Source organism: Notamacropus eugenii, chromosome 3, assembly GCF_028372415.1.
Source record: "Notamacropus eugenii isolate mMacEug1 chromosome 3, mMacEug1.pri_v2, whole genome shotgun sequence".
Lineage (NCBI taxonomy): Eukaryota > Metazoa > Chordata > Mammalia > Diprotodontia > Macropodidae > Notamacropus > Notamacropus eugenii.
The window spans coordinates 83,692,784-83,715,617 of NC_092874.1; the positions used below are offsets into that span (position 1 = coordinate 83,692,784).

General features: G+C 38.8%; 1 protein-coding gene across 10 annotated transcripts in view; it reads left to right on the forward strand.

Moving 5' to 3' along the window:
- The window catches only part of DIP2C (disco interacting protein 2 homolog C), a 585,449-nt gene that overhangs the window by 352,016 nt on the left and 210,599 nt on the right, over positions 1-22,834 (forward strand). For 9 of the 10 annotated variants that reach the window (XM_072650057.1, XM_072650058.1, XM_072650062.1 and 6 more), the window contains 2 exons: positions 5,052-5,177; positions 8,528-8,737. In XM_072650057.1, coding sequence (XP_072506158.1) covers positions 5,052-5,177; positions 8,528-8,737 — 336 coding nt within the window. Of the gene's footprint in view, positions 1-5,051; positions 5,178-8,527; positions 8,738-9,626; positions 11,739-22,834 lie in introns of those variants that run through there. The other variant, XM_072650066.1, reaches the window with a different exon arrangement.

Consider the following 22,834-nt stretch of genomic DNA (forward strand, 5'->3'; position numbering starts at 1 on the left):
AACCTTAACTGTTGGCTTTTAGTGAAACAAGGTGTAATAATTTTCTTGAGATTTGTGTTGAAAATATCTACTTGGAACTAGGCTGGAGACAGACTTGTAGTTGTCTGCATGACTGTATAACAGACTGGATTTGATGGAATGGTACTGGATTAGGACATAGCTCTGGCTAACATCTGTCTTGGACAATTTTCCAATCTTGTCCCAAATGTTCCACTATGTATGTGGTTATACATGGGGTGGAGAGAGAAAAGATTGTTGCTAGCTCTTCCCCCAACCATATCTACATAGTGTTGCCACACATGCTTTTCCTGTTGTGTGTATGTTAGAGGCAGTGTGGTATAGTAGATTGCATACTGGCTTTCATTACACAAGACCTGGATTCAAATTCTGATGCTGACAGGAACAGTTTGAGGCAGAGAAAGTCACTTTCCTTCGGTATTTTGAGGTCACTCTAGGACTTGCCCACTAAATCATAGATGTGAGATTCTCCCACTGAAGTTCCTCATATTGATAAATCACAGATCATGAAGAGCAGAGCTAAGTAGCATCATCTCAGTGATTACCCACACCCTTAAGCCTGTTCAATTTTCTCGAACATTCTGTTAAACCATGTGGATTTACCTCATTACTTGAGAAATGGACACTAGTATCATAATTATTTGTACTTAAGGATTTGGTGATTTAGCCCATGCAGGCCTTCCCTGCACTAATGTCGATTGCAACACCTGTGCAGTGGAGTAGACAGTCTTCAAGGATCAGTGTAGCCAAAAAAGTCACGACTCTTTAAGGCCTGAGCTGGTAATGACCATCTCTTAAAAAATCTTGTCTAGTCCTTTGGCTGCAGATATTACTGGGCCCTTTCTCAAAGATTTTCTAGCTCCATATGGAAACCCAATAAAACTGACTTTCTGTGGTCATCATCTCTGAGAACCAAAGGTCAGTGCCACTGCCTAGAATCTCCAGAGTAAGATTTTACTGCATTTTATTAAGGTTTTTGCCATTGCATCACTTAAGAGAGAACCTTTGGCCATTCCTTTGGTCTGAAATTGAAAGGCCAATTGCATTGTAGAACGTAGAATTGTGATCATTTCTCCAGTTCAAGTCCAGTCATCTAAATATCCTGTCCCCCACATCCCCAATCAAAAATTATCACAAGTAAGAGGTTTGTTTTCAGAGTTTTTAGCAAGTCTGATTTGATTTTGGGATTCTGTAGCATGAGTCAGAGGCAAAAGTGAACAAAATAAGTGGCTGAGTGTTTGTGGTTGCTCACATGAGTATGGGATGTGTTATGTTGGTTTTGCTGCCAGTAACACATGACTGGGTCAGGGTGGAGGCAGTGCATACAGCACACAGAACTGTGTGTGGAGAGAGAGAGAGAGAGAGAGAGAGAGAGAGAGAGAGAGAGAGAGAGAGAGAGAGAGAGAGAGAGAGAGAGAAAGAGAGAGAGAGAGAGAGGAGGGAATAAGGAAAGGAAGGGAGAAAAAGAAATTATAACTAATTATGATATTCATGTTTAATCTTCTTATCAGTACTGTTATCATATACATCAATTAGAAGACTGAAGGGGAATGGCCAGCCCCTCTGAATCAGCTTGCATCAAACTGGGCCAGGTATAATTTGTCTGTATAAAATATCCAAAAATAAGACTAAATTGTAGGGCAATCTTCTGTCTATAATCTATAAGTGTTCTTCATTCAAATGGGTGTTTTTTTCTGTTGGCATGTGTTCTTGGAATAAAAAAATAGAAATGAAATAAAACATGGCATAGATACTCTGATTGTCATAGAAGATGATACACATAAGATTGAAGTTTTCGTTCTGTTACAGTTATATGGGTTTCCCCTTTCCACAGACCTTGCCCTTTCCTATGACCCATTTTGCTCCTGGCTAGAGATACCACAATGTCACCATGGGAAAAATGTTCTCAAGATTTCCAACTGAAAAAAAATTCACCAGAAAATCTTAACTTCCTAGCCCCTCAGGACCATCTGGTTGACCACATTGTCTCCAGTATAAATGCCTGAATATACCCAGTTCTCAGGAACTTCATGAAAAATGATTTGTCAAATGAAGGAAAGCGATGTATAAGGGCACTCTGTGTAACTTTTTACAGAGTTAGGGTGTTTGGAAAAATACCAAAGTGTTAAGCCTTTTTGAGTCTTTTTTTTGAACCTTGAACAAGGAACCTTTTCAGTAGCCAAAGGGAATTTTCTTCAAAGAAAGCATGTGAATCTTTGAGTATTGTTTGGTTTTTCCTTTCCCTCTCCCTTTTTTTCTCCTTTCCAGTTGCTGTTCTTCCATTCATTCTCTCTGCCTGTCTCTCTGTCTCTCTGTCTCTCTCTCTCCTCCTCCTCCTTCTCCTCTCCCTCCTTCCCTCTGTCCCTCCCTCCCTCTCTCCCTCTCTCTTTCCCTCCCTCTCTCTCTCTCTTTCTGCCTCTCCTTTTCCCCTCCCTTTCTCCCCTCGCTCTCTTTTCACATTCTCTCCTCCTTTCCTGTAATTTCTGCATTTCTTGTCTTCATTTTGGAGCATGCCAATGCCTCACAATTTCATTAGATCAGTAAGCTATTTAGTTGTGATATGATTCCGCCATCTTTTAATTATGTAGGCAGGGTGAAAGTAGTAGGAAAGTGGGAGTGGGTTGTGCTTAGTTAACGCTAAAGAAGCTGGAACAGCTGAACGTACAAACATTTATTAAAATACGTTTCTAAAGTCTACCCTTAAATTGAAAAAATTAGGGCTAAAAATAACTGAAACATATGGACATAATGAAAGTCAGCATGTAACCTCTGCAATTACATCAGCTGCTTTAAGTGTTACAATTGCAACACTCATACAAATGAAACGTAGTAAGAACTTCGCCCCTTGAGTTCATGCTTCAAGCCTCCAATTATTTTAAGTAATTTCTCCCTTGCAAAGCATGATAAAATGTCGATTTGAAATTTTTCCTCCTTCATTGTCAGGAATCTTGTAGCGTTCTCACTTTTTAATACCAGTTCACATATTAATTTTCTCTGACCAGTTGTCATTAATTCATCATTAATCTACATTAACAAGATAGCTACCCTAATAATTTCAGGTTCTAGATTTATAATGCTTTTTTTACCTGAATTTCATTAGGAAGGAAAAATATAAAAGAGAAAACTAGTCTCCCTCCTCACTGATGAAGTTTCGCTAACAATGGAGAGCTCAAATGGAACACGATTTGTACTCAGCAAGATGGTACAATTTAACACACTGCTTCACCCATAGTGTAAACATTTTTGTTGTTGAGTTTACTGAATATCTCTTCTTAAATAGTCTTATGCTAGGAATTGCCAAGCCCAGTCCTTTTGCCTCCAAATGTCTCTTAACCCTCTTCCTTTCTTTCTCCTTCCAGTCCTGCCACCATAGTTTAGGTCTCTAATCACCTCTTGTTGCTTCTTTTGTCGCAGTGACTCATGTCTCTTCCCTTTCTACTTCGCCCTTTATAAAGTACCTAAATTAATCTCTCTAATGCACAGGCATGAATACATTACCCTTCTGCTACAAAATCTTCAATGTGCCTCTTTGTTTGCTAAATCCAATACAGACTATTCACTTTGATGTTCAAGGCCCTCCCTGGCAGTGCTCCAACGTCCCCTTTCAAACCACATTTTATGGTGCTTCCTTTGGGAAATTTCATGGTACAGCCAAAGTGGGCCCCGAATACCTATTATCCTGTTTAACCACTCTGCACTGTTTTACCCTTGTGACTTAGTGTAGTCTATTCCTTGTGCCCATTCTAAGGAGAATATCAACTAGCAGAGGACCTCAGTTGCATTCTTGACAGTCTTCCAAAACTAATTCAGGAGCTACTTTCTCTATGATGGATATACCCAGTCAGATACAATCTTTTCTTCAGGTTTCACAGCTACTGACCTCTATTATGTACTTATTAATTTTTGAACTTGCATTTTAATTATTTGTGTACATAAACTTCTTAAGAATAGGGATTGTATCTTATCTTATTGTCTCTTCATCATATCCCACTTTGGACCTGGGACTTTATAGTCTCTCTGTTGATAACTCTCTCTCGTGTATTTAGTGTGCACTCTATTGTGTGTTGTAGCTATGTGTTATAAAGATTTCACTGCTACACTTAGCTTTATGAGGGCAGGGACACCGTGTCTTTTTAACCCTGTTCTCTGCATTCAATAAAGATTTATTGAGTTCAATGGAATTAGAGATTTTTGAAGGCTAAAACAATTTATTCCATGGATTGAAGGGCTTTAAGAAAGAATTAAATGTTGATTTACACACTAGACAGTATCCCTAGAAAAATGTTATAGAATACTCATAGGGGTGAAGGGAAGAGAATAAGTATTTATATATTATTGTATTAATTCTATAATCTATAAAATTATAATATATAATAGAATATACATTAGATAAGTATTTATATAGATATAGTCCATGTAGCATATTAAATGCTTTATAAATATAATTTCATTTGACACTCCCAACACCCTTGTGAGGTGGGTGCTGTTATTTGTTCTATTTTACAGTTGAACAGAGGTTAAGTGATTTACCCAAGGTCATTCAGCTGTTAAAAGTGTTTGAAGTCAGATTTGGACTTAGGTCTTCCTGACTCAAGAATCAGAGTTATGTCCTATGTACCACCTTGTTGTCTCTCATGTTAGGCAAACAAATTGGTCTACAGGCCTAGAAAATGAGACCTATGGGGAGAGAATTCAAGAGGAAGATTTATTTATCCAAATAAAGGCAATATATGTATAATATATTCATCTTTTGATTAGTAATAATGGTTCAAAATACCTTGGGTAAATTAAATTTCTTGATGAATCTTGATGAAAAATAAAATTTTGCCTACTTCTTAATGGAACTTCCAATGAGTAGAAAAGTGACTGAAGTAAGCTTTGCTCTCCTTTTTCCTTCCCTACCCATCTTTTGGTGCTGAGGCAAATAGGCAATGAAACTGCCAAAGGGTTCAACAAAGAAGGGGGCAAAGCCAGAAGCCTAGAGAATCCAGAGGCTACATAATAAAATACTCACATATCTCCTGTTATTCCAGATGTACATACAGAAGCTGTCCAAGCAGCCCTGGCTAAACACAAAGAAAGAAAAATGGCAGTGCCAATGCCTTCTAAACGCCGTTCTCTGGTTGTACAGACCTCAATGGATGCTTACACACCTCCAGGTAAGTGAATGCACTCATCTGTTGGCTTTTCTGCTCAGGAAAGTGTGTGTACACCTGTCTGAGTATGTAGCAAGAAAATAATTGATTTTGGGTTCCTTACCCAGGATTTTTTTCATTTCCAAATTGTGATACTGTAATACTGAGTTTTGCAGGGTTTATCAAGAAACAGTACATATTATACACGGGACTCAAAAGTTCACATGCAACTCACCTCCTGGTAGGATGGCCAATCTTTACATCCTTAGTAAAAAGCCTTTATTATGCTGCAAGGAACAAATATTTAAGAAGCATCTTCTCTGTTCCTAGCACTGTGCTAAGCACTTTACTGATATTATCTCATTTGATCCATTAGAACATAAAATCCTTGAAGGCAGACAATTTCACTTTTGTCTTTATATCGACAGTACTTAATGAGGGGCCTGGTACATTGTAAGTGCTTCATAATTGCTGTTTTGTTTTGAACGGATTGATTGAAGCTGCCAAACTGTGACTTGGATGCACTTTCAAACCTGTTCAATGGATATGTGTGTAAGTAGTCTACGTGTGTGTGTATGTGTGTATACATATATATATGCACATATATGTATGTATGTATATGGGGGTATGTGTTATATTTCCCTCTCAGTGCTTCTTTCCTCTTCCTCAAGTAATAGCCTTAACTCTTGCTTGTGGAGACAGACCTGCCTTGCATGTGTGCAAGAGTATACAAGGTCCTCCCTCTTTTTTTTTTCTAATGGAAGAATTATAAGGAAGTATAAGAACAGCGAAATAGCAACATTACATGCCAGTCAAGGTCAGTAGCTGTTATTGAGTTCTGAACTCTCATCTTCTGTATTTTATAGTTTAGCTCTGAGGCTTTGTGTATATGGAGAAAAGGTGGCATAGGACCCACCAAAAACCGCATTGGGTTCAGGTCCATACCTTGGCCTGTTCTCATCCAACTCCAAGTGTCTAAACTGAGACATCCTAAAAAAATAAGGCCACAGAGCTCATTACATTGAAAATTTACAAGGTAACACCATCTGTAGTCACGGTTTGTATGTGAACCTCCAAATGATTCTTTCTTTTGAGGACATTTTCTATTATTTCTCTTTGTCTTTGATGTATTTAAATAGCAAATATTCTTCCCATTTGTAAATATGCTCTTATAGCATATGGTAAAATTTTATTAATGTACTTCATTTTATAAGGAAATTTCTTTTCCATGTTTTTCCAAAATATATAATGCTAAGAAAACTTGTCATTATTATTGTTGTTTTAAGTGTTATCTTGTAGGGATAAAGTAGATTTAAACTGCAAAAAAATGGGAAATAGTTAAAAATCTAAGCAAGCTTTGGAAACATGGGCCTTTCCTATAAACATTTTTTACAGGAAAACATAAACTACATCAAAATGTCAGAAATAATATGTAGTTACTTTACTTTTGACCATCTTTGTATTTATATTACTCATTTACATGCTTATATATACATTTCATAAAGAAATGTATCATATATATGCATATGTACATGTACATGCATAAACACAAACACCTATAAATCATTGTGACAAAAGTTAAAATCTCCTTGTATATTTAGCTGTCTTTGAGAAACATACCAGCTCATTGGTGGGAGTCTTATTTTGGCTATAACATTTGCATTTGATTATTTGCATAGTATTTCCATGCACTCTGCATGAATAATTTCACAAATTGTCATCCCATCCAAGAAACATTTCTTCTTGTCATCTGGCAGTCATGCAGGAGTCACGGCGATGATTTCACATGGGATGGCTTTGAAAACCATACATGTCATGATCAACATCATGCTTATCCAAAAATTTTATTGAGTGTGCTCTTTTGTGTTCAGTACTGCCCTTAGCATTTTATAACCACATCCTCTAAGGCATAATCCAGCCTCCATTTGTTTGCATTATTTTCTTTCCTGGGATCTTGGTGACCTTTAGAACTTTTCTCACTACAGAATAAACCTAGCATGTGAGTCTTCTGAATGAATGGCTCCATATCACTGTCTCCTTTTCTGGGTATTATCAACCCTGAACTATTATTGCTCAGCTTACTCTGAATTACCATTTGTCTCCTTGGGGTAGGATTCCTTTAACTCTTCCTTAGGTCAGCTTGGCACATAAAAATAATTCATGGGGGGTACAATTTATGTTGTGGTTTTTTTAATGGGCATCTCACAATCCTTCTCAAGCTACATGGATTTTATTGTCATAATTAATACAAATAATAATGCCTATTTCTTTTATAACTTACAATAAAAGGAATAGAATCATTATTGCTTATAACTGGATCACATCTGTTTTTTGAGTGCTTTGGTAATCATTGGTAGTGCACACATTGATGTTCCACTAAGCAGTATATAGTTTTCCACAATTTTTTTAAAATTCTTTGTCCCCTAGGGGACTCACTCAATAATAAATAGGATGCTGGATTTGAAGGGAAATCCTGATGTCTTGACATTCCTATAAGATGTGGCCAAATGTGTGTCATTTTTATTTGTGGCTCTATAGGTGACACAAACTAGGGTCTGCTAATTCCCAGTTAAAGTGATAGACCTTCATGGTACCTATTGTTGTGCCTGTCTTCTGGAATCCTATATGAAACTTAAATCTGGATTTTGGCTTAAGTAGAGACCTTTAGCATAAACCACCTGAGTGTTTATATTTTCTTGCTGGCCTGTCAGAGTTAGAATCAACTGGTCTGTCAAGAACTGGTTAAGGAGAATACCCTAGGAGAACAAAGCATGGTACTGGGAGCTGTGAGAATGTCAGCTTCTTGACACCATTCTCTGTATTTGCATCCCCAGTACCTTGCACAGTGCCTGACCTAGAGTCAGGACTCAATGCTTTTTTTTTTTTCCTGTTTGATTTTTTTAAAAATTGAGTGAGTAAAGGAGATATGAACAGAGCACACTGGAATGTCTGGGTAATGCCATTCCTTTGAGTAGAAGAAGTATATAGAGGAAAGGTAAATTTCCTAAGAAGAGTTTGTTACCAAAGTACCAAGAGGTCTTCATTATAAAGTGCTTTCAAGCCACATCAGCAAGAATTTATGAAGTTCTTACTATGTTCCAAGCACTATGCTAAGAACTGGGGAGTCCAAGAAAGGGCAAAACATGTTCTCTGCTCTCAAGGAGCTCATAGTCTAATGGAGAAACATATAAATGACTATATATGGGGCAGATTGAAAGTAATCTCAGAAGGAAGGAATTAGTATTATCTTCCACCTATCGGGGGAAAAGCCTGGCCAAGTGAAAAGAGATTTGAGTACTGTGGCATATGGTTTCTTGTCGATGGGAAATGTCTAGTCTTTATCATTTACTAATCTTATCTATTTCCATGTGTAGACACCTCTTCTGGTTCAGAGGATGAAGGCTCTGTACAGGGTGACTCCCAGGGAACCCCCACCTCCAGCCAGGGCAGCATCAACATGGAACACTGGATCAGCCAAGCGATCCATGGCTCGACAACCTCTACCACATCCTCCTCTTCCACGCAAAGTGGAGGCAGTGGGGCTGCACACAGGCTGGCCGATGTCATGGCTCAGACACACATAGGTAAGTAGGGGTCGGGGATCCTTTGAGTTTTCAAGAGCCCCCACACTCCAAGACTCCTTTGATGGGTCTGTCTCTTTTGTTTGTTTTATTCCTCACATCTCTGGCTCTAATTTTAACATACCTCCAGTGTCTATACCATAGAGAAAAGTTCAGTGCCCTATCCTGTCTTGACTCCAGGATGCCATTGGTGTGGGAAGTTAAAGGCATGAACTTCTTTCAGCTGTCTCTGGAATTCTAATCCCTACCACCAGAGATCCCCCCTAGATCTAAAACTCAAGCATCTTTTTTAATCATTAAAAGAAAAAAGAGCCTCACTCAGTAGAGGACAACTATTTTTATCATTTTTCATTTTTCTTATATTTTGAAACTTTTTTCCAAATGAAGCTTTAACCATGTTAAGAAATATAAGGAAGTAGAGCTCTGATAAATTTGAAGTGTGTTGTGTGAAAAAGAAACCTTAGGTTCTATCTTGGTTAGCTTTTTGCTTTACGATGATAGCTCACCTTTATATATAATGATATTCAACTTCCAAACACTTTTTATACAACAGTCCTATACGGCAGGTGGAGCAAGTATTTTTTCCCCTATTTTATTGGCTTGTAAGAGTAAGGATTTGAACCCCCGTGTTGCATGACTCCAACTCTAGTAATATTTATACAGCTCTGGGTGCCATCACTGAGGATGTTTTATTTACATAAATTATAAATTCCATGTATGACAATAAACTCCACAATTCATACTATGTATATATATTTTATAAAATTAATATAGAATGTACATTCTGTGCATTTTATATTATCTGATAGTTATATATTTATAGAATTTATATTACATATGAATTAACATAATTATAAATTCAAACAAGTCCCTCTAATAGGATGACTCTAAAAGTTTTAGGAGAGTTCACCTTGCACCCCCCAGCTTCTCCAACTTTGTTCACAGCTTTCTTTTGAGTGGATTTTCTCTTGTTCCTCACTGCTCCTTCCTCCCACCCTTACTAAGCCAAGCGTAATTTTTTTCCTTTCCCAGTTCCCCATGATACATTCCCTGAATCTCTTCTTTGTACTTGCCAGCTTTTCTCATGTATTGTAATTATTTGTGCAGATGTCTCATACTGTCCAGCATCATGGTACGTATGATTAGATCTATAGTTAAACATGTTTCGTTCAAATCTTGGCTTTGCCACTTACTGCCAGGGTGACCACAGAGAAAGTCACTTAACCTCTCTGTTACTTCATCTACAAAATGAGGAAACTCAGCTCAATCATTTTTACATTCTCTCCCAACTCCAAATCTCTCAGCCTGTGACCTGTTCAACCACCTTCCCAGAGACATTGCAAGAACGAAATGAGAAAATAGCCGTGAAAACTCTTTGGAAACATTAATGGCTCTATAATGTCAAGGTGTTAGTAATACCAAAATTAAATTTACAGATCAGATTTCGGAACCATGAGTTGTGTGAAGTGAGCTCTAGTTAATATTTGAAATCACATTAGTGTGTAAGTTGAACTCAAAAACATAAATGAAAGAGAATGCAATAGCTGTAGTTTCTAGATTAGATTCCTGCACAGGCTCCCATGTCCTGTCACCAAGTTTTCATCCATCACCTGAACTATTAGATAAGTAATTTTCTTCCTCCTCTACCTTGAAAGCATTTGTATTCTACTTCAAATTTGTTTTTAAGGAAGTGTTTAGAACCTCACTGAGAGAAACAAATTTATGAACAGATTAATCATTGCATCCCGTTACCCTTAGTGCCTTCCCCATCTTGGAATGTTGGAGGAAATTACAGTGTGGAGAATTAAATTTATCCAAACTATGAAAGGTTGCATTACTCATATACGTCAAGTCTCAATGTGGCCTAAATATAGCTTTGGAGTGTGTGACATTTTCAGTAATTTTTAATCTGGCACAGTAATAATGTCCCTAGATATCTGTGAGTTTTCTGTAAATAGGGGTAGAATTTTTAGAAAGAAAGTAAAAAAGGGAAAATGATGCAACTTGATGAGGAAAGGGGAATGGAAATACTTTTTTTTCTTGAAACAGGAATAAAACCAGTAAAAGGGAAATGGCACCATTTGGCTATATCTTGAGAGTTGCTAGTAGACCAGCTAATAAGAAAATACCAGAGTGTTTTATTTTTGGAAATAATGAAAAGCAGACCCCAGGACTGACATCTATCTACTAATTTTAGGCATTATTGCAATATAGAGAATTATTAATATTGTAAATTTATAGTTGGACAAAGGGGAGAAAGCTGAAGGTGAAGAGAATGTTCAAGACCACAGAGAGTGTCATTGTCGTGGAAAGAATGTCTTGGATTTGCTTTCAGAGTCCTCTCCCCGATGCCTAATTATTTCTATTAGCAATAGAAATTACCTAAGAATATCACAGAATATCACTGATTAAAACTAATCAGGCTTGTTTAGAAGTAGAAGCAAAGTCCTGGTCTGAAGTCATAACATTTCACTGTCTCCTTAGCTTCTTTTTATTGGTGGAACTAGTCTGAGTGCACATAGACCTGGAAGCCCTGACAGTCGCATCTCCATATAGTGCAAGTGTTTCTCATGTATTAGTAAAATAAGTTCTCTAAATAGACACTTTCCCTAAGTGTTCAGCCATGTGCATGCAGTTAGTATTGTAACAGCAGTTCCTACTCAGGGCTGAAAGAAGATGGGGCTGCACATCACAATAGCTGCCCAGATCACCAGTTGAAGCATTATGAAGCCTTCATTCAAGAGAGGTCAGAGTGACTGCTGATCATCATCCTAGGGCTTGTACTGAGTCCCATGTACATGTCACATCATGGCAGGGAGTGGAAAAAGAGAATTTCCCATAATCAGGACATGGAAGAATTTATCATCTAAGATTAATATTATCAACACTGCTGTACACGCAGAGGGCTACAAGACAAGGAAAACATTTACCACATGTCTAGAGGGGAAAGGTGATTATATCATATTTATGTTCAGAGTTACTGCATCTTTCTGATAGAAAATAGGTGAGTAACCGGGGAATTCCTAGCTCCTCAAGTAAGAGACCCAGGCAAAAACCTGGTCACTAGTGACTGCATTCTTTTTAATGAGTTCCCCCCAAATTCAGGCAACTAAATCTGTTTCGGCTTGTTAGATTCATACCCTGGAAGTCTGGTGTAGAGGCAAACATTTCCCTGTGTGCATATATCATGGGATCATTAAATCATAGGGTAAAAGCTGGAAGAGACCTAAGAGATGGAGTCCTTCACTCTTTTTTGTTTCATGGACCCCCCTTTGGAATCTCTTCTTAGAAGAATGTTTTTAAGTGCATAAAATAAAATACATAGGATGACAAAAGAAACCACAAGTTATTGACAATAAGGATGTAGTGGGGTTTTTTCCAAACCCAGGTTTATAGATTCCTTGCAATCTGTTCATAAAGCTCAGATTAAGTACCCTGACCTTAGAGGCCATGAAGTCTGACCTCTGCACTTTACAGATGTGGAAAATGAGGCTGAGAGAGATTAAAAGACTTCTTCCTCATACAGGTAATAAGTTTTTGAGGTAGAATTTAAGCTCAGATCTTTCTGATCCCAATCCCAGTGTTCTATCCTGAATGACCTAGCTGCCTCAAAGCTATTTTTTAGGCATCTGTGGTGAGAACCAATCAATCAGTAAAAATTCAAAAATCAGTAAAAAAAAAAAAAATCAGAAAGAAAAGTCCCTACTATTATTGCCAGACACTTTGCTTAGCCCTGGGAATAGAAAAAGAAGCAAAAGGACAGTCCTTGCCCTCAGGGAACTCACAATCTAATGGATTATATGCCTTATTATAGACTAAAGATGACTGTGACTTCATCCAGGCAATATTAGCAGAGTACATACTGGAGCAGTCCTACAAAACTAGAAACTATTAAGCTTGTTAAGGCCAGGCCAGCACACTAGCATGGTGTCTGTAGGTGACTAATTTTTAGATATGACATTACAACCATCCCTCAGGGGAAATTTACCAGATTGTAGAGGACATTTCATCAGATCATCTGGGAAGGAGCTATGCTGGTGAAACTTTGGATCAGTGAAATATTTGAGGCATGGGGATCTATAAATTGACATCAGCACCAAATGCATGATAATTTACCTTGACGCATCTGATACATTTCAGAGTGTTTTCCAACTCTCACAGGAGTGAAAGCATACAAAATCTCGTGATCGGAGATGGCACTGAAGAGGAGCAGCAACTTGGGAATGGTGACACATGCCCATGGTCTCAGCTGCCAGGGTGGCTGAAGCTGATGGATCTCTTGGGCCATCAGCTCACTCAAGGAAGGGCAATCTAGTTCAGGTTAGAAATGGAGCAGGTCAAAGCTTCTGTGCCAGCTAGAAGGGACTAGAAGTGTGAGTCGTCCTTGTTCTTCAGTAACAGTAACTTATTAGACCATAGAAATATTAGTAACTAATACTAGACCATAGAAAAAAGAAAATGAGAGAAAAAAATGTTTTACTGCTCATCTAGCAAATGTAGAACCAGTTCAGACCTCATTCAGATTGGTCTGCTGCTTTTGTATAGAAATTGGAATGAAATGAGATACCTACCCATCTAACAATTTCTATAAGGAAGCTTACTTTGCCTTAGAGTGGTAACATTTCATGGTAGATGGTGAGCTGGCCTTGGAGCCAGAAGGACCTGAGTTCTGACACATTTGGGCTCTATAACCCTTGACAGGTACTTGAACTCTTATTGTTCTAGGTAGCTCTTAAGTATAGACTGTGCCATCCCCAGCAGGTAGAGGAAGTTCCTCACTGCAAGCTTCCCCTACCTCTGAAATCACAGATTTGATTTCTATCACATGCATAGCCATAGCATGAAAAGCACACTCAGCAAATACAGAATTGATTTATTTGACTGTAGCTTCCCTGAGTCTGTGTTAGCCACGCAGGCGACCTGGTCTAGTCTGAGGAAAAACAACTCTTGCCTCTGATTGGGGTACTTATTTGTCCTTAGACCTCCAGAAAGCTAAGTCACCTGTCCAAGACTTAGTCTCCTGATGCATTCTAGCCTCAAGGACTCTTTCAGTACCTTTTAAGGAAAAACTATCCTAGTCTATGAGACAGATATTGCTCCTACCGTGATTACCTTTCTAGAGGTAGAAATAAGAATAAAATGAAACAGAAAATAAAAGTGGTCCTTTATCTAGAATGGAATGTTTCCTTTTACCATAAATGCTGACTGGTTAAGAGATTTGGTCAGGATCACAGAACCAGTATACATCAAATATGATCCTTATATCCCAGGTCTTCCTGGCTGCAAATGAATGATTCAAGTCACTCTTGTCCATGGGGTTAGAGTGAGGATCTAAAAACATTGCCCTCAGACTAATCTTGCTTCCATTAGAAGTCTTTGGGAGCCTCCTCATTAGCAAGATACTCAAAGAAATATTTGTAATTTCTTGAGCTATTTTAGCACTCGGTTGATGTTAGTTGCTCGCAGTGTTTGGGGTGTATATCAACAAACAAATCCTCTTCAAATTTCTAGCATCTGTGTTCTCACTAGAAAGATGAGAAATCAAAAAGGTGATCATGTGCAAGGCAGAGAGTGAATGCCGAGTACATTCCTCCTCATTGCATAATTAGGCGAGAACCCAGCAATTGCACGTTTTAATTCTAGATTCTGCTTTACCAGCACATTTATTAAGAGTGCTTGAATGGCTTCAGTTGTGATGGTTGAATCATATAATTCATTAATGTGTAACCATCCTAAGTGGAATTCTTTGGTATCTTTCTATGGATACTTCCAAATGTATATAAACATTTTCCAAAATGCTAAATATGTACATGTTGGAAGGGCGAGCAGTATTGGCAGAGATAGTAAATACATCCTCTGCCCTCTCAGTGTGAGGACTTCTGTCCAGGAATTCCCTTTGGCATGAGCTTCTGAGGCTTGGGACTTCCTTGCCAGAAAAGCCTTCATTGTTATGAAACCAATGCCATTGGGAAAGCATGTTAGAGAATTAGACAAGAAGCAATTAGCTTAGAAGACAAGGACTTCTTTTGGCAAATTGGAGGTTTCCCATGTGGCCTGTTGGCATCTTCATCAGCATCATCATGGCTAACATTTATATAACACCTACCATGTGCCAGGCTGTGTTAAGTGCTTTAACTCATCTGATCCTCACAACAGCCCATGGAGGTAGGTGCTATCATTATCCCCATTTTACAGGGAGGGAAACTGAGGTAGACAGAGGATAAATGATTTGCCCAAGGTCATGTGTTAAGTAGTGTCTGAGTTTTAATTAGAACTCAGTTCTTCCTGAGTCCTAAGACTCCATAATTCAGGCCAAAATAAATTACTCTTTGTAGACCTTTTCTCTCCTGGCATGGTCCTTGCAGGATGTCTGGGATAAAAGTAAAGGATGCACATGAGTATCACACAGTCTGATTCTGAAGTCCACAAGGTCAAAATGACCCAAGCAAGCCAAGTCATGTTGGCAGCAGTCCACTCCAGCTACAAACATTATACCTAATCCTGGGATCATATTACATAATTAGTAATAAACCTGAGTCTAAGGAGAGACATATCCATTGACATTGGGGTAAATATCACTTTCTTTCCCTTTATGTACTGAGGGACCACTAACAATCTTAAGAAGCATGGAACAGTGTTATTTTAAAATTGTATAGACCCAAGTTGCTGAGCAGGGAACAACGTGTTTTAGTCAGGTCTAATCATTTTCAAGGTAAACTTGAATAGTGACCCGATATTTAAGAATTAAGAGCTTCTCTAAATTAAGGTTTCCAAGAAAATGAATTGATTATTCTAAGGGATGTTTGCCTAGAAATGTACCTTGACTTTGACAAAGTAAATTAGAATGTAGTTCTCTTCCTAAAGAAGATGATATGAAGTATAGTGTTGATCCAACCATCATGTGCATATCCTGAGCTGGCTGAGTTTAGGGGTGGAGGTGGTGGTGATGGTGGTGGGTGTAGATTATCTCTTTCTGCATGCTAATGAGAGAAAAATAGCAATTGGATGTTCATCATAGGTTCATAGATCTCAAGCTGAAAGGGACCTTAAAGGACATTTAGTCCACATAACTCATTTTGAAGATGAACAAACCGAAGGCTTAGGGAAGTGATTTTCTCAGAGTCAAAGACATAGTATATATTAGAGAGTGGGATTTGAACTTCAGTTGTCTGACTCAGGAGCCAGCACAGTTTCCATTGCACCACGCTGAAGTTTCTTGTATCCATCAAGATACAGAAAATTAGTCTCACTTAGTCATTTATTTAGTCATTTACATCTTAGTATGAATGAATTTAGGGAATCCTTTCTTTTGAGCACTCAGTATTCCCTGGGGGTTGGGATCAGCCTCAAAGGGAGAAGAAAAGGCAGGCTGGCATAATGGTAATCTTGCTGCTAGCTAAGACCAGATTCAGTTGTTCTTCTTAGATGGAACATGAACAGTACTGATTTTAGAGTTGCTGTGTCATTGTAATGGAGAATCTTTGATCTTCAGAAGTTTGATGATAATAGTTAATTACAGTCTTTTATAGAGAAAATGGCTTGGCTGTGGAGATCTGGAAGGCCACTGTCTAAAGTACAAGAGGTCTATTCTAACAGTTGCCAACAGAATTATCTGTTCTCCCGCATAATATCTTCAAAGCATATTCAGAAGAAACAAGGGTTCAGCATCGGATGTGCTAGGAGATCCTTTCAGGTTGCCCTACATTTCTAAGAGTATTGGATTAAGGAAATGTAGAGGAGGCAGTATAGGAGAAGCATTGCACATAGAGCCAGGGACCCTGGTTAAAACACAGTCTCTTGTATTTGGTATTGTTCCAGCTTTGGCCAAGTCACTTAATCTCCCTGAGTCTTAGTTTCCTTATCTGTGAAATAAAGACATTGAATCTGATGATTTCTAAAATCTCTTCAGGCTCTAAGTCCAGGACACTTCTTCAGAAGCTGGAGAAATATCCCCTTTTTTCCAATATCTTTTTGGTCTATTGTCTATTCATATGCAAATCGACATGGAAGCAGATCGTTTTTGTTATTACCTAGTTATGGAATATATAGACTTTCAAAACTGGAAGAAACTTTAGCAGTCATCTAGCTTAACACTCTCATTTTATCAGGGAGGAAATTGAGAGCCCAGAAAGGAGAGTGAGTTTGTGGCAGAATGAAAATCAGGACCAAATGCTCTAGATTGAATTCCAGTTGCTGTGTTTGCTGGAAAATAGAACCAAGTATCTCCAGTAAAGAGCAAAATTAAAAGCAAAATGCCATGTTCTTGAATACACTGGTGAACGGGAGAAAGAGGGGCACTGTGTACATGCATCTGGATGTACACATACACATTAGCCTTCCTCCTTTCTGCTTTGCCTTCCATGCTGGAGCAACTGGACATTCTACGTGTCTAGAATAGAACCGGAGAGGCAATGTAGAAGCTTCAAATGGAAATCCCTAGAGATTCCAGAGTGGTTTTTGACAGTTCTCCATCCCATTCCCACTGCTCAGCCAAGCAGTAATACATGTCAGGCTGCAGGTCTCTCCTCATCCCACTTCAAAATGACAGAGGCCAGGGACCAGTTACATCCTGCCCTCCCCCACCAGACAGACATCTTTGTACCAGCACACGTGTTGTGTGTATGTGTGTGTGTGGGGGAGTGATGATGCCGATGGTGGCCTCTGCTCTAGGGGCAGCTTGTTCAGGTAGGCTAATTCTGCTCTCTTTCTTCCTAGTTGACTGATGGCTGCAAAATTAACAGTGGGGTGATGTGGCTGGGGGCAGCCTTAATGTATGGAAGACTCCAGAAATTCAAGTCAATCAGCCAGAGGTTTCTTTGGGTGTTTTTCATTAAATTCAGTGGCAGCTAATCAATTATAAATGCATTGCCTTCTCTGCATGAAAACCAAATCTAAGCCCTTGTCTTCCATTCATTTGGTCACCGTTCTTAGCCTGAAAAATAATTACAGAGGTTTGGAAACAAGATCCCTCTTGCCTTTTTGACTTGTAAGCAAGCCCTCCTTGCTGTGGTTCTGGTTCAGAACACAGTTATTTCCAGATAACATTTTGCATTTCCCCTTTGGGAGGGTGAGTCCCCCTAATTGGATTTCAGAAGCTTTCACCCTTTTGAGTAATAGAGCCTTGCCCTAAGAGATAAGTGTTCTCTCTGCTGAATGTCCTCAGATCTGAAAAGATTATCAGATCAAGATTTAGGGCTAGAAGGTACCTAGGTGACCAGGAAAAATCACAGTAAGTAGAAGAGCTAGGATTTAGACGTAGATCCTCTGACTCCAAATTCAGAGGTTTTTTGGTTGTTTTTTTTTCTCACAACAGTCTCCTAAAATGGGACAATTCATCCCATTTGTGAAACTGTTTGCAGTTGATAAAGGACTTTTCACACCGTTGACTTTTAAAGTAGATAGTGCAAATGTGATTATGCCCATTTCACAAATGGGAAACTGAGGCTTGGAAACAGTGACCAAAGCTACACAACTAGTTGGTGGCAAAGTCCAAAGACTGAAATCTTGGCCTTCCTTTTCCAAGTCCCAGTGTTCTGTGATATCAGCTGTAAGATGAACCTTCCATCTGGATGAGAGCTGTGGTATCAGAGTTCAGCCATTGAGTTAGTCAGCCCATACCTGGGATAGAGAAGCCTTCTTTGATTGAGTCTAGAATTTCAACCTTGCCTTGACCTTTACCAATAGATGGAAATACAGTCAACCTTCGTTAAAGCTCTCACCTGTAGGAAGTACTTTCAAAAACTTTCCTGCAGATGTTTTTTTTAGCTTTTCAAAATTCTTGCAATCCTGATGTACTCAAAGCAAGTAGGACAGAGCTTTCTCTGACCTTCTTAACAGAAACCAGCTGCTGAGTTTTGTGATATTCCAGCTATGGCATATGCACCGAGATTGAAAGGGAAAGGAAGGGGAGATGACACAAATAAATTTGGAAAACACTTTGAAGTCACCCAGCTGTCCCTGTTCTGAGTTTTCAATCTCCAGATGCACCAGCATCATTATTTTTCCTAACTCCATGGTGGAAACGTTTTGGTGCTTGCCTGATACCAAACACAGAGGCTTATCGGATATCACTAATGATTCAGCTACAGCCTGATCTAAACACTCAATTAAGACTGAATAAAATCAAACGCAGTGGACTCACATTTCAGCTGCTTTTGTTGGAAGGCACCAATTTGAAAATTTGTTCCTAAAATATTAGCTTCTATTATGTTAACTTCTGAAGCATCCCCCCTCTTTACCCCAGCTCATGCAAAACTGAGCCACATAGAGGGTGCTGGCTAGGAGAATAAACTCATCATCCTAGAAGAGATGTAGCCTGTATGATAAAGCAACAGGGAGAAGACAGGGTTTTGAGCTGGGACTTAAAGGTATTTTATGCAACACTCTCATTTTAGAGTCAAAGAAACCGAGGCCTAGACAGTCTAGGTGATTTGTTCCAGGTGTCACATTGGTAGTAAACTGCAGAATCTACATCTTCTGACTCATTTTTCTACTGCATCAAGGTCTCAGCAATGGGAGCCTAGAATTATCTGCAGAGTGCCTGAAATCTGAAGCAAAATATTTAAAATCTCTTCCCTCTTGTCTTGCCCCCATAACCCAAATATCATCATGTTCATTCTTTGCACCCACAGTATTCAAATTTTCAGAGGGAACACCAAGATTTTTTTTTTGTCCTTTCACAACTTTGTGTCCTGCTTCTAACTAGTATTGACCCCAAGGGCTGTAAAGTACCGTGTATTGGGTTAAACTGACCAAAGCAGCTTATTATCAATGACAATTTAAGCACAATAGTTGGTGTGAAATATATCAAGGAAATGTATGGTGGGAGAAAGACATTGAGTAGATCTTTTAGCTAGAGTGAGAGATGTAGAACTAGAGTTCTGTGCTCCTAGTCATGAAGTGTTCATGAGGAGGAAGGACCTTGGTATATTGAGTACATTGGGTGCATCAACTGTGGGTAATTTCTCTGAAGACATTGGATGAAACTGTATGGGATGGGATGCAGTCAATGTTGTTCAAAGAGGCCCTGTGCTAATGAGGTCACAGATGCATTGAAGAATTGAAGGTGGCCTAAAGAAAGCAAATTAATATTGTGTTATAGATAAGGAAGAAGCTGAAGAGTAATGGAGCCCACTATAGTAGAAAAGCACTGAATTTTTTCATTAAAAGACCTGGAATTTGAATCTCAGCTCTGAGGGCATATGACTGTGGAAAACTCATTTTTGTTCTTTTTTTTTTTTGCCTCAGTTTCCTCATCTGTGAAATTAAAGAATTGGACAAAGTTCTTTTTTCTCTGCATTCTGAGGCAGGAGCTCATTCTATTTCTTAGATGAGGGACTGTGAAATCCTTTAGGAATATTTCCCTCTTTTTCTTAACCTTCCATAACAATAAGCAGAAGTTTGGGCTATGCAGGGTAGTTCTTGTTAGGAGGCAAGTTAATGGGGCAGGTTGGAGGAAAGAGGTGCTGACAACTTTATTTACATAACAACATACCAGGACTTGGCATTCATTCAGCAAGTAATTTAGAGAAACATTGTATGTCAGGTAAAAGGATCCTTAGAGACGGAACTACCTCCATCCTTCAAGTGACCTCTCCAAGGTTGTGCAACTAATTAGTAGCAGAACCTAAGAACTCAATATCTCTTGTGCTAATTATTTGGAACATCCATGACCATTAAGTATTTTCCTTACCTCTTTTTGAGTGGATTTTAAATTTGTGGGTTTTTAAAAATTAACTACCATCAAACTTCATTAATTTATACTCATTGAAAGACTGGTCTGAATAAGTGAAAAATCTGAATTCTAGAGTGCAAAGAAATTGAAATTTAATGGTTTCAAATGTAAGCAAGGCTAGCTAAGTATGACTCAGTAGGAGTAATCTGGGTTTCTACATTAGTAGGTAGATAAGAATTGGATATTTGGAAAATTTGTTCCTGCGAGCAGCTGAGTTGTGCTGTTTGTGATAATATTTAGGTTTGTGATTCGCATCAACACCCTTTCTTAGAAGAAGGGACAAAGGACCCAGCCCAATGTCTCGATTATCAGAAATACTGAATTAAAGGAGCTAGAACAAGGGTCTCTAGCCAGTACATATAATAATTCAGTTAGGTCCTGGAGATCTTTCAAAGTCCTTTGCCATCCCCAGCTCTTCCTCACACCTGCCTCCTGTTGTTTGGGTTCCTGGCAGGAAAGAAGTCTTAATATATTCTATAGGGTCTATTTCCTCACTCAAAAAATCAACCACCAGCATATTCTCTGCTTTCTATTTCCCCTGAACCTCTTTCCCATCCTCTCCCAAACTCTATCAGGAGCCTCAGCAGCCAGTAGGGGATAAAACAGAAGCTGGATTTATGATTTCATTAGTACCAGGAATTCTAACATGACAAAACTCCCTCAACTAAGTTAGGGCAGTATCGTCTCTGCAACACCAAGTTGCTTTGAACCCTGAGAAGTTAACTGACTTGCCCAGGGTTATGCAGCCAGAATGCATCCAAGGAAGGGTTTGAATTCAGGTCCTCTGTCTTTGAGGCCAGTCTCCATCTACTACACAATACTGCCTCTCAGTGGCAAGCAGTAATAAATGGAGGCACTTCTGTAATAACCATCTCTAAAAGTCCATTATTTGTGTAGCAAAATCTAAGCACAAGTGGATAGAGAGTTGGTCCTGGAATCAGGAAGATCTGAGTTCAAATCCAACCTAAGACACTTACTAGCTGTGTGACCTTGGTCAAGTCATTTAACCTCTGCCTCAGTTTCCTCATCTGTAAAATGGAGATCATAATAGTACCTACCTCCCAGGGTTGCGAAGATTTAATGAGATAATAGTTTTAAAGCCCCTTAGCACAGTGCCTGGTACATAGTAAGTGCAATATAAATGGTACCTATTACTGTTAGATCATCATCATCATGATTAGTGTCATTATCAAGCCAATTGTATTGACCTACTCACCAAATATGCTTATCCATGGTTCATTCATATACCTGTAGTAAGCACTGGGTTCTTTTGTTCCACCAATTCTACCCATTTCTGAGACCATGGGCAAGTCTCTTTTACTTGTATTTATTTCTACTCACTACTTCCACTGCCTCAGAATGTCAACAAAAGGAACTACAGCAGCTAGTTTCCCTGCCTTCATCTCTTTTTTTCCTCTGCCCTTTTGCTGATTTATTCTCCATTGAAGTTCAACTTCAGGGTCTTTTATCCTCCTCTTCCTCTTCCTCCTTAAGTTAATAAACACCCCTGTGTATTCTTCTGAGTCTTCTCATGTGTCTGTAACCCCTGTGGCTCTTCATCTAATAAATGCTCTTATCTCTCTGCTGTCGTACACTTACTTGTGAACAGCCTCAGAGTTTAAGTACCTCCCTGGAAGGAAGGAATTGTGATTATTGATTATGTGTCCATTGGCACCTTGAACAACACAGGGCTAGGTCCTGCTCCTCCCCCTAAAACTGCCAGCAGTCAAGAAAGCTATGATATCCTCAGAATGATATTTTTAAGTGCACAAAATAATGCATGTAGGAAAATGTGCAAAGATAGCTTGTAATATCACACTAGACACACACATATACAAATATACATATGTATATCTAAACATATACACACATATATATGTACATACATGCATATTTTCATTGTTCATTCCTTTCAGTCATGTCCGACTCTTCATGACCCCATTTGGTTTCTTTTTGGCAAAGATGCTGGAGTAGTTGGCCATTTTCTTCTCCAGCTCATTTTACTGATGAGGAAACTGAGGCAAACAGGGTTAAGTGATTTGCCCAGGGCCACAAAGTTAGTAAGTGTCTGAGGCTGGATTTAAACTTAGGAAAATGAGTCTTCCTGACTCCAGGCCTAGCACTCTGTCCACTGCACCACCTGGGTGCCCTATATATACACATATAAACTATGTAAATATAATTATATATTATATTTAATCAAATATAATATATGTGGGTATACATATACACACACACATTTACAGGCTCCTGGACTCCAGATTAAGAACCTCCTACTCTAAAATGATACTTTCAGAGATCTGGGATTCCTTTATCCCAACCATTGCAACCTTTCCACAACTTTGTAAGTAGACATCATGAGTTGC